Raw genomic sequence first — 12,326 nt, 5'->3', positions numbered from 1 at the left:
TTTTTTTTTTTTTTTTTTTTTTTTTTTTTTTTTTTTTTTTGGTTAAGCAGTACCATGCTTTCCCTGGAACATAAGGTGTATTTTATGACTTGAAGTTATAAAGAGCTTTATTTTCTAAATAGAAGAATAGTATCTACAAAGGATGTCTATTGTAGAGTAATAAAAACTGATTGTCCCTGTTGGACTTTTGACCGTGGGGTCATTTTTTAAAAATTAAACTCTGTACATTTATCCTAGTGGTTATGTTATTTCTGTTTGCTTATTAAGCAATAATTTTGAATATTAAAAGTCTGATATAATTGGGAACTAAAGGTATTTACTCAGTAATCTTTAATATATGGCCTTGAATACCCAATAACTATTAGTAAGGGCATGTCAGATACAAATGAAGTCATAGGCTGTTCTGAAATCTAAGATTCTACTTTAGAGTAACATTATCATTATTATAATTTTTATTATCTATAAAGTGGGTTTATTGACTTAAGCAGATTTGTAAAATTTTTCTGTATTTTCAATATATCTATAGACTCTACAGATACACTATAAGCATCCCAGGGCAGAATCATAAATATCAATTTGGCTAAGTCCTCTCTGTGTCCTAAGTCTTCATGAAACTCTTTACTCCACCACTAACACAACCAAGAACAAATATCTGTAAAGTTTTACACATCTCTCTAAGTGGCAGATGAAGGGGGGAAACGGATTGCAAATTCTGCATACTGAGTCCCTCTACGTTACCAGAATTTCATGTCAATATGGAACCCTAGTCTGTGCTTTTTATCAGACTATTGAATGTATTAGAAACTTGCAGGACTATGGACTGTCATTTTCTTCCTCTAAAGAAAGCCTGAACTCTCATCCAGCTAATTCCGATGAGCTATAGAAGTCCCTACCACTTATACTGAGTGGTTGCTAGTTTCCTTGGTGTCATTTTAATTTGTCACTTTATATGACTTGTCTTCTCAAAGATACTGGCAATTTTAAAATATTTTTATAAAGTTGGACACCAAGTAGCCACTGAATAAATCCAGATTAATGAGAAAGCCATTTTTAAAAAAGATTTTTTGTTTATTTGACAGAGAGAGACAGCAAAGGACGGAACACAAGCACGGGGAGTGAGAGAGGGAGAAGGGAGAAGCAGGCTTCCCCCTGGGCAGGGAACCTGACTCGGGGTGCTTGGGAGGCTGGATCATGACCTGAGCCAAAGGCAGACATTTAATGACTGAACCACCCAGGCGCCCCTATGAGAAAGCCATTTTAAACCTGACTTTCCACCCTTTCCTCCAAATCTCTTAGCATAATGAAACATTATGACAAATAGGACTTTTAAACAAAGAGAGTGACAATTCATTGAATTAGGTAATACACCTTTCTGTCTCTCTCAGAATTTATCATCTTGTGACATTCCTCTTTTCACAATGCATACCACAGTCACCAAATGAAACAGATGAACCATGTTTTCTGGGGGAAGAAAAAATGACTTTCTGTTGCCTCTGCCAGAAATTACCTCCATTTATCTCATATCTGGGTTTGTAGTGTCTTGGAGGAAAGACTAGAATCAAGATTAGATCAAGATTAGAAGCAGGGTACTGGGAGTGCATGGGCGGCTCAGTTGGTTAAGTGTCTGACTTCTGCTCAGGTTCTAGTCCCAACTAGGGTCCTGGGATTGAGCCCTGCGGCAGACTCCCTGCTCAGCAGGAGGTCTGCTTCTCCCTCTGCCTCTGGCCCTCCCCCACTCTCGTGTTCTCTCTCTCAAGAAAATAAATAAAATGTTTAAAAAAAAGGCAGCAGCGCGGGACTGGTTTTTTTCCCCCTCACATCTTAGCAGAAAGGGACCACAGGAGAGAGGCTAATAGGTGAGTTGCTCTGTGGGAAAGTTCTGGGAAATTAATAGGTAAATATTTGGCCAGAGTCAAGTCAATTGCAAAGAATCAGTTGCTGATAATGGAGGCAGTGCATAGTAGTGAACAAGAATTTGGGTTCTGGCATGAACTGCCTAGTTCAAATCCTACATCTGCCTCTTACTATCATAACCGATTTCCATTTATATGAAATAGGAATAAAATTAATAGTGCCTATAGGCTATGTGGAGTAAATGAGTTAACCCTCAATAAATGCTAGCTACTGTTTTTCTGAGTAATTTGAGTTTGTTTAAAGTTCCATTGTGTCTTATCTCATTTGATCTTATAATGTTGTTGGTGGTAAGTGTCCTAGTTATCAGAGACATGGAGAAAAAAAGATATATTAAAATTTACGAATTCAATAAATGTAATTTTCTTTTTTTTTTTTTAAAGATTTTATTTATTTATTTGTTTGACAGAGAGAAATCACAAGTAGATGGAGAGGCAGGCAGAGAGAGAGAGAGAGGGCAAAGCAGGCTCCCTGCTGAGCAGAGAGCCCGATGCGGGACTTGATCCCAGGACCCTGAGATCATGACCTGAGCCGAAGGCAGCAGCTTAACCCACTGAGCCACCCAGGCGCCCAATAAATGTAATTTTCTTATAGTTCACTTCTCTATGGAGGAATGCCAAGACATTCCTTCCATTCCAGTCTCAACCCAAACTCCACCCTGATTCAACAACTTTTGAGAAATTATAGATAAAAAAAGTTTATATTCCACTTAAAAGAAGTAAGAAGTCTGAGAGGGGGGAAAAAGGGGGTGGCCTATGTATTATAAGCTAATTTTAAAGGCAAAAGTGGGCTTCTTGATACTGGTTATTTTAAGGATAAGTTGAGTATCAGTAAGTCCTGTTATCAACAAGCTCCGTAAGGATTTCTTTCCCTTAAAAATACTTGAAGCAAGTGCAGCGGTGTTGTAAAATGTTTGCTTTACTTTTATAAAATTGGTGGCTTTATATAGATAGGTTGCCTCAGGGAGAACATTTTGCCAGAACACACAACACTGTAAGGTATTTTTTTTTCCTAATCCAATTTCTTATTCGAAAACAGAATATACATGTCTAGGATTTTTTATATGGTTTCTTGTTGTGGCACCCAAGTGTTTTGTATTCATCAAATCAGTGGAGAGCTAAACCCCGCAGCGCTCAATGGGGCTAAATCTAATAAAAACAAAGCCATTCTGCCTTCTATAAATACATTCACGCAGAGTATTATCATATATAAACTACACTCATCTAAACTGATTTAGAAAGGAAACATTTACAAATATTAAGACTTATAAACTTTGTTTTGGTTAATGCATGATACAAGTTTCTATGCATGTTTAAATGCAGGCTTGAAAAGGCTAGACATGTCCAGATCCATCTTTTTAAGTGTGGTCTTACAGCTGATGTTATTTTTCAGATGACTTTTTTTCAGAGCCATTTATTTCAGAGTCCAGGAAAACTGCATGTAGACTGCATCATCAGAACTAGCACTAATTTAGTGCAAATATTGACAGTCTGTTTTGTATCAGGCAGTTTCTTGGTTATGTTTTCTGATTGGAGTGTGCATTTGCAGCCACATTCTCTCTATAGTAGTTTCTCTCCGGTGGGCAGGTTGTGGTGGAACAGGAGAGTTTTATCACTTAACATTGCTTAGAGTTGCTGGCTTATGGTTATAATAAAATGTAGACTGAGTATTAGAAGAGTGCTTTATTGGTTTTAGGTCATCTAGAGACAACACACTTCCTCCTGCCTACGCTGGTTGGGAGTTTATTACCTCATCCTGGACATTCCACTGACCAATACTATGGGGAGAATTAAGGGAAGAGAAATACATGTTCATGCTGAGAGAGAACTGTCTCTCTGACCCAACAGAGGAAAGGATTAATTTGAACCAGGAGGGGATGACATGGATTGCTAAAAAGATCTGTCCTCCAGCATGCAGAATATTTGTTACGAGCAGGTACTTGGGGGTTTTATTTTTATTAATTAGAGGGCTTCTTCAGTGTAACAGTTACCTATGCATTATTTGAGAAAACTAGGGCTTAGAGGCTTGGAAGTTTTGCAGAGGGCTCACAACTAGCTAAGTAGCTAGGGTGGGTTTCCAACTCCAGTATGTAATTCAAAAGTTCAGAATCTTTCTACTAGGGATTATTACCTCTTCAGCCTCTACCTCATTTTATTTATTTTTTTTAAAAAATCTTAATTTTTATTTATTTGACAGAGAGAGAGATCACAAGTAGGCATAGAGAGGAGGAAGCTGGCTCCCTGCTGGGCAGAGAGCCAGATGTGGGGCTCGATCCCAGGACCCTGGGATCATGACCTGAGCTGAAGGCAGAAGCTTAACCCCCTGAGCCACGCAGGTGCCCCTAGCCTCTACCTCATTTTAAATGGGACTGTTGGATAGTGCTTGCATATTTTTTTTTTGTTTGAGATGATGTTTTATTTGTTTATTTTGATATGTCACTTATAAGATATTTTCTAAATCATTGGTTTGAAAAAAGGTTGGTCACCTTGCATACCTTCCTTGATAAGAAGCTCTCGAACTACAAGGCCTTGTGAAGTTGTAATTTGGAACACTCTTATTGTGTTAAAAAAAAATACTGAAATCAATCTTCAAAGTCCAGAGAAAGCATGAAGGTTTTGTAATTGAGGAAAACTAGATTTAGTAAGGACCAAGAATGTTAGTGTAAATAGTTAAGAACCACATCGTTGGTCTTACTGCTTTTTATTCTGACTTTTAACATTTCACTGACCCATCAGAAATCCAGACTGTTTTTGGAAGGATGGAAAAAAAAAACAAGGTAGGGGTCAAAGTGTACAATGACTTCATGCCAAGGGATTTTGTTTGAGGAAGTACCTGGATAACACCTCCCAACAAAGTTAGATCATTTGTGCTGCAGTTTTGGGTTGGGCAGGCAGGTTGAGACCTCAGCAGGTGGTGTGAAGGGAAGGAAATCTGACATGGGAGGGTCAGGTTCTCAGAAATAACCTGAAAGTCTGGTAGGTCTAGAAATTTGATCAGCACCGTGCACTGCAGTTTTCAAAGAAGTATGCTAGCTTAGATCCCAAAAGTCTAGCATCAGTAATGGTGATAACAAGCATAACAACTGCTTATTGAGTGCCTGTTGAAGGACAGGTGCTTGTCCTTAAAACAACAATCCAAGCAAGGTTTTATTATCTTAAACTTACTATAAAGGAGCTGCAGGGAGGTTCGGTAGCTCTTCCAAGATCACGTTGCAAGTAGGTGAAAGTGTTTATATTTGGATTTGCATTTGTGTAGCTGAAAGCTTTCTATTATTCTAGATCTCACTGCTCACAGTTAATCCTGTGTGTAGTTTATGAGCCTGGGAAGCAGGAATTTTGAAGATGCAGCAAAATTTGGAATCAGGCAATTGTGTTTGAACTACCTTTAAGAAAAAAGAGAAAAGGTAAGCAAGGAAAGGGTTTAAGAGTTAGCCCATGGAAAGCTGGGGGTAGGAAGGACCGGGCTGGATAATGGCGCCTGAAGCAAGTAAACCAGGGATTCAGGATAAATTCCAGAACCAAAGTGAGAACAAGAGCGCATGTCAGTATATCCAGTAAGAAGTGTAGTCTTGGTGCCAGTGTGGCAAGAATAAGAGGAATCTTGGAGCTAAGCGGGCATCACAATTTCAACTAAAGGCTCGAAATTCCAACAGCTAGTGGATCTGAGTCTGAGTTTGTCGAGATTAATTTAAAGAAGGATGGTGACAGTTGGTCTGTCGTACTGATAATGTTCAGTTTATGCAGCTGAACAGAATTTGAAATTGGGAAGAAAGTCAAACAGTCCTTCTGCACACCCCATCACAGTTGTTAGTTCTCAATAATTAATTCGTGGTGACAGCCAGAGCAAAGTTGTCTAAGATGGGATTACTGCGCACGCACATGTGGCTAGGCAGCACGCGTATAGTATTCTTTGACATACAAACTTGTTTTCTACAGATCTTCTCTGCTAGTTAAATCCTCCATCTTGACATCTGATTTGTCATTTATAGCTTTTGGAAAGATGGCAGAGTAAAAGAAGACATTTTCCAAGTATAATTTTAGCAATGCTAGGACATAATGCATCGGGGATTCTCATGAGATGTTACTACTAACTTGTGAAATTTGGCAGGCGTGCCTTTTTTATACACTAGAATATAATACTCCTATCTAGATTTTTTTTTTTTGAAATTCTGCTCCTCCTCGTCTGCTTTCTAAAATGCAAAATGACAAATAAAGTAACACTTCCTAAGCAGAATGTTTCAAGGATTTAATATGTGATCATTGTATGAATATTCTGCCATCAGTGATCTTATGTGAATTCAGATCTTTTACTTTGACACATGATTGATTTTTTTTCCCCTCTAACATTAGGCTTTGTGCAATATTAAAGAATGAAAAGGGTAATAGGATTACCGTTGAAAATGTTTTATTTTGTTTACTTTTATGACACATATCATTTGTCCACATCTACAAGAACTCTGTCATAGCCTAAAGTTATAGTATTGCTAGCAACTTTCTTTAAAACTTTTGTTAGTGGGGCCTCTGGGTGTCTCAGTCAGTTAAGCAGTGACTCTTGATTTCAGCTCAGGTCATGATCTCAGGGTTGGGAGATAAGCCCCATGTAGGGTTCTGCACTGGGTATGGATCCTGCTTCAGATTCTCTCTCTGCCCTACTCCACTCCTGCCCCTGCTTGCGTGTGCACTGTCTCTCTGTCTCTCTGTCTCTCACAAAAAAAAACAAAAACAAAACAGAACAACAACAACAAAAAGACTTATTTGTTAATATTTTCAGAATAACATAGAATGTGACACTTGATAAAGCAAATACACATTATAATATGAATGAAAACTTGGGGATCATGGGAATGAGTAAGCTGTTAGCCACAGTAAATGCAGTTGAGTTTTAGGTTACACTATTGATGATGAATTCAATGATAAACCTCTGTGGTATTTTTGTCATTGCTTTTAATAGTAGAAAGCTGGAATTGTAAGTTCTAGAGGTTCAGGAATAATTTTTTGCTCCTATTTTCTTACTGCAGTGCTAGGCAATCAGAAAATGCTCAGTAGAGGCACCTCAGTTGGTTAAGCTGCTGCCTTCACCTCAGGTCATGATCCCGGAGTCCCAGGATTGAGTCCGGCATTGGGCTCCCAGCTCTATGGAGAGTCTGCTTCTGCCTCTGACCTTCTCCCCTCTCATGCTCTCTCCCCCTCCCTCTCTCTCTCAAATAAATAAATAAAATCTTTAAGACAAAAAAAGATTTTTAAAAAAGATGCTCAATACATGTTGAATGTAATTGTTTTAAATGGAAAAACACAAATGGTATGATAAGAACCCCTCTCTTTGATTTTTCCTTCCTTTTTTCTTCCTTTTTTCTTTTTTTCCTGTTTTAAAATGTTCTCTTCTTTTTAATTCTTCATGAGTTTTTGGTACCTAATCTGCTTGGTTTTGTACATTAGGATTTAGCTAGCTAGACATTTTGTTACCTAGAGGTTTCAGTGAGGTAGTTTAATAATAAGTATCTCCTCTTTTTTTAAATTTTTATGTACAGAACAGTTCTTTAGTTGGTAGCCATAACTTTCCCTTATAATTTTGCTAGGCAGAACTTTGGCTTTGAAAGGACCATTGTATCTCTGATTATTGAAATTTTGTATCTGCAACTAATGCTTCTAAGAAGTTGGTGGTTATGCTGCACATCTTAGGCTATCCTGGAGAACATATTAGAAGCAATCATAAAATGAATGCATTGATTCACCCAGTAAATACAGTGAGGTTCCAATATTGGCAAAGGATTGTGCAGACCCCGTTGCAAGAGACAGTTGAATCAAGACAAGGTATCTATCCCTACAGCCTAAGGGAGATTGAACCGAAGAATCAGCTCCTAAATTGACCTTATAATGTGCTAAAACATAGGTTTTTGAAGCCCTGAGTTTACATTTCTAAAGAGGTGTCATTTGGAAAAATTAATATAAAAAGGCATTTGTACTGAAAATTTTGTGATTTATATATGTAACAACATACTTGATACAAGGCCTAATTTGCCCAAGCACAAGAATGTACCCTGGCATTCTTATCATTAAGGATATTCGTATAGTATCATTTTTATGTTTGTGACATAATAATTACTATCTTTTATTATGTTATTATAGTCAAACAGCTTACAGATATTTAATTATAGAACTAGAGTAGTATGGAGTTTATGAATATGGCCTTGGAGGTTAGATGTGAATTCAAATTTCAATACTGGCATTTATTACTCATGTCAAAACTTAATTAAGTTTTGTGAGCATAGATTTCAGTGTCTATAGAAGGAGAATAATAGTATCTTTAAAAATTATTATGAAGGTAGTTGATAAAAGCTATGTAAAAGCATAATTTATATGCTTATAATATATAATTTATATAATGTGTTACATATATACACATATATAAATATATATAGTATAATATTTCATTTAGTTTTTCTGTAGTTCTTGTTATTGTCATGTGCCAGGCACCTGACCTCTGAGAATTTTGGAAACTTGGCTAATGTCAGTCAACAACTGAGTTGCTGTAATTCTACCCCTGTTTTTTCAGACTCAAAAGCTGTACCTTTTCTGATACACCTTACCACCCTCTGTTACAGTGGCTTCTTTCCCTCGCAGTAGGATGACGAAGCAATGTGCTGATGGTGACTGTTCTTTTCAGTTCCTCAAAGGGACTGATTATCTCAAAATGTTCTCCCAAATGTCTCATTATATTCTTTTTCTAAGAGTTTTTAACTCCTTTGGTTCATACTGGGTAGTGGTATGCTCCAAATTAGCCTCTATTCTTAGCCTATAAACCTAATTTCTATTGTGAGAAAAAAATTACCTTATAGCTCTAAAGAGAATCTATATTAGATTTTATTAAACATAAAGCACAAAAGGTTGTACATTCCTTAGGGGGAAAAAAAAGGTGTGAGAATTTGTTTCAATATCTGAGTAGTATTTAGGGATTTTAAAACTGAATTTCTAGAGAAAGAAGGAAATATAAATTATACTAAGAGAATTACAAGGGTAATTGCTATAGTACCCATCATTGTTTCATCGTCATCAACACCATGTAAACAGCAGTTCCAAACTATGAAGTGTTAAGTTGTGCAATGTGCCAAAAGTAATTTATTTCTAAAGATAAGGTGATCTATAGTACTCGTGTTTTCAAATGACTTTTTAGGGTATGTGATTTGGTGAGTGCTGTGAAGTGTGTAAACCTGGTGATTCACAGACCTGTACCCCTGGGGATAAAAATATATGTTTATAAAAAATACAAAATTAAAAAAATAAATAAATAAATAAATAAAAAATAAAATAAATTATTTTTTGAATTAGATGTGATTGCAGGTTATCCCAGTAATCATATCATTGTTGCTTATTTTTGTTTTGTTTTTTTGTTTTTTGTTTTTGCCTTTTTTGGTAATAAAGAAGTGGAATTACATATATAGGAGTTGGAGATGTATCCAAATGAGTTTACTTTTTTTGTGCAAATGCCACCTCTTCAGTTTCTATCCTAAAATAAAAAAGAAGATGAAAGAACTAACCCAGTAAAATAATTTTGGGAACCTACCATGTGCTGAAAATTTATATTACATATAGTCAACATCATCTATATAAATAATTATCTATGTCTATAAAGTCACACACACAGGAATGCTGTGAGTACTAGGGATAGATCAGTATCTGAAATACCTCATTTCTGAAGAAAGCAGAAGAAAATCCTGTATGTTCAGTGTTGTGAAAAGAATTAGTTTAAGAAGTGAAATTATTAGAAATGATTTTAGCTGTGCCTCACTTCTAAGGGTATAATGATTCAACAATGACTGCAGAATGGTTAAAAGCAAATTGATAGTAAATGCTGACATTGGAGACTGGCAAATCATTATTTGCTGTTTGACTTCTTTATTATGAGTCCCTCACTTAGTTATTGTGTTCCCAAATAGGAGCACTTTTTATTCCTGACGCTTTCTTATTTTACAGTTGTATGATTGTAAAGATATCCTACCCAGTTTTTACCTTCTAAAACTGCCTATCCTGATGCTATCCAGTGTGTACTGAATATCCCTGTTAATAATAACATTTAGGAAATTTAATGATGTTAAAAAATTTGGTAACACAAATGGAAACCAAACTCTTCTATGAGATTGATTACTAATGATTCTTATTTACTTATGTTCTAGAACGCAAATCAATTTCACAGTGGCTATTGATTTTACAGCATCAAATGGTAAGTATTATAACTATCACTAGTACAAAATACCAGTAATTAATTGAAATATATTTATTTTCATGAGGTTAGATATTTTATTCCTATATTTATATATTTCTGAAGTGTGTCATATAAAATTTAGGTCATTTTTCCTTTCTTTTCACTATTACGAAATAGGTATACAAATAACTAGAAGAAATGGGGAAAAATAGCTAATAGTCCCATTCAAATTTAATAAATATTGAGTTATTATAATTTTTGTTTCAGAAATTTTTTTTTAAAGATTTTATTTATTTATTTGACAGAGACAGATCACAAGTAGGCAGAGAGGCAGGCAGAGAGAGAGAGGAGGAAGCAGGCTCCCTGCTGAGCAGAGAGCCCGATGCGGGACTCGATCCCAGGACCCTGAGATCATAACCTGAGCTTAACCCACTGAGCCACCCAGGCGCCCCAGAAATTTTTAAAAGAAAATTGAGATCTAGCTAAGCCCACTGTGTACTTTGGCCCCACTTCTTTGACCCTCCCTTCATCTTTATACATAACTGTAATGCTGAAGTGTGTTGCATTATCTTTATTTTATAGTACTTTTGTGTGTATTAATATACAAAAGTGTAATTAAGATACATATACTTCATGCAGCTCACTTCATTTTTACTAGACTATTTTTAAGAATTACTCATTTTAACACATTTATATTTAATTCTGGGAATTATCATATAATACCTTTTGTGTAGATAGTCATAATTTGTTTATCAAACATTTCAAGAAAGAAAAGATAGTGAACTTTTAAAATTTTATTTTGAAGTAACTTTGTATGATACAAATTTGAATTACTATATACCATAAAAACATGAATCTCATTATTTAATTTTTATCAGAACTTGCCATCAGTTATATTTATCTAGTTGTTTTCCCCCCAAATTACTTATTGTGCTTATGGCTCTTACATTATTTTTCTCTTCACCTCACATTTCTTGCACTTTGAGTCACATTTCACAAAATAATAGCATTTTTAGCTAAGGAAGAATCTTAAAGATTACTTATTCTAACTGTCCTGTTATACAGATGAGGAAACTTGGATCCAGAAAATCATTTTACTAACTACATCTTGGCTTGTTAATACTAGAGTTAAGAACAGAGGTGAAATTAAAATGTAATTTAACTTACCTTTGGTTACATGTTAAGTATATTCTCCAACACTCTGATTTCAAGTTAATTATTTTTTTAATTTATTTTTTTTTAATTTTAATAAACGTATAATGTATTTTTATCCCCAGGGGTACAGGTCTTGAATCGCCAGGTTTACACACTTCACAGCACTCACCATAGCACATACCCTACCCAGTGTCCATAACCCCACCCATTCTCCCAACCCCCCTCCCCCCAGCAACCCTCAGTTTGTTTTGTGAGATTAAGAGTCACTTATGGTTTGTCTCCCTCCCAATCCCATCTTGTTTCATTATTCTTCTCCTACCCCCTTAACCCCCCCATGTTGCATCTCCACTTCCTTATATCAGGGAGATCATATGATAGTTGTCTTTCTCCGCTTGACTTATGTCGCTAAGCATGATACCCTCTAGTTCCATCCACATCGTCACAAATGGCAAGATTTCATTTCTTTTGATGGCTGCATAGTATTCCATTGTATATATATACCACCTCTTCTTTATCCATTCATCTGTTGATGGACATCCAGGTTCTTTCCATAGTTTGGCTATTGTGGACATTGCTGCTATAAACATTCGGGTGCATGTGCCCCTTTGGATCACTACGTTTGTATCTCTAAGGCAAATACCCAGTAGTGCAATTGCTGGGTCATAGGGCAGTACTATTTTCAACATTTTGAGGAACCTCCATGCTGTTTTCCAGAGTGGTTGCACCAGCTTTCATTCCCACCAACAGTGTAGGAGAGTTCCCCTTTCTCCGCATCCTCGCCAGCATCTGTTATTTCCTGAACAAGTTAATTATTTTTATTCGTATATTTTATTCAGTAAAATACGAAACATAGAAATAAAACCTAAAGTCTAAAAACCTAAAGTTTAAAATACTAGCTTTTGTTCACTGATGAATATTAGCACAACGACTAGAAGAGCAGGAATCTATGGAATAATAAGACACAGACTTCTGAAACTGACTTAGAAGACACAGACAATCTGAAAAGCCTATAATAAGAGATTGAATTCATAATAAAAAAACTATCCACGAAACTTACTTGG

General features: G+C 35.9%; 1 protein-coding gene across 1 annotated transcript in view; it reads left to right on the top strand.

Annotated features, from left to right (window-relative positions):
* The window catches only part of CPNE8 (copine 8), a 216,630-nt gene that overhangs the window by 161,171 nt on the left and 43,133 nt on the right, over positions 1-12,326 (top strand). The window contains exon 14 of the mRNA XM_059404497.1: positions 10,082-10,128. Within this exon, the coding sequence (XP_059260480.1) occupies positions 10,082-10,128 (47 nt within the window). The remainder of the gene's footprint in view (positions 1-10,081; positions 10,129-12,326) is intronic.

Source organism: Mustela nigripes, chromosome 6, assembly GCF_022355385.1.
Source record: "Mustela nigripes isolate SB6536 chromosome 6, MUSNIG.SB6536, whole genome shotgun sequence".
In the NCBI taxonomy this organism is placed as follows: domain Eukaryota; kingdom Metazoa; phylum Chordata; class Mammalia; order Carnivora; family Mustelidae; genus Mustela; species Mustela nigripes.
Note: the sequence above shows the minus strand (reverse complement) of the source record. Positions and strands in the feature narration are given on the sequence as shown.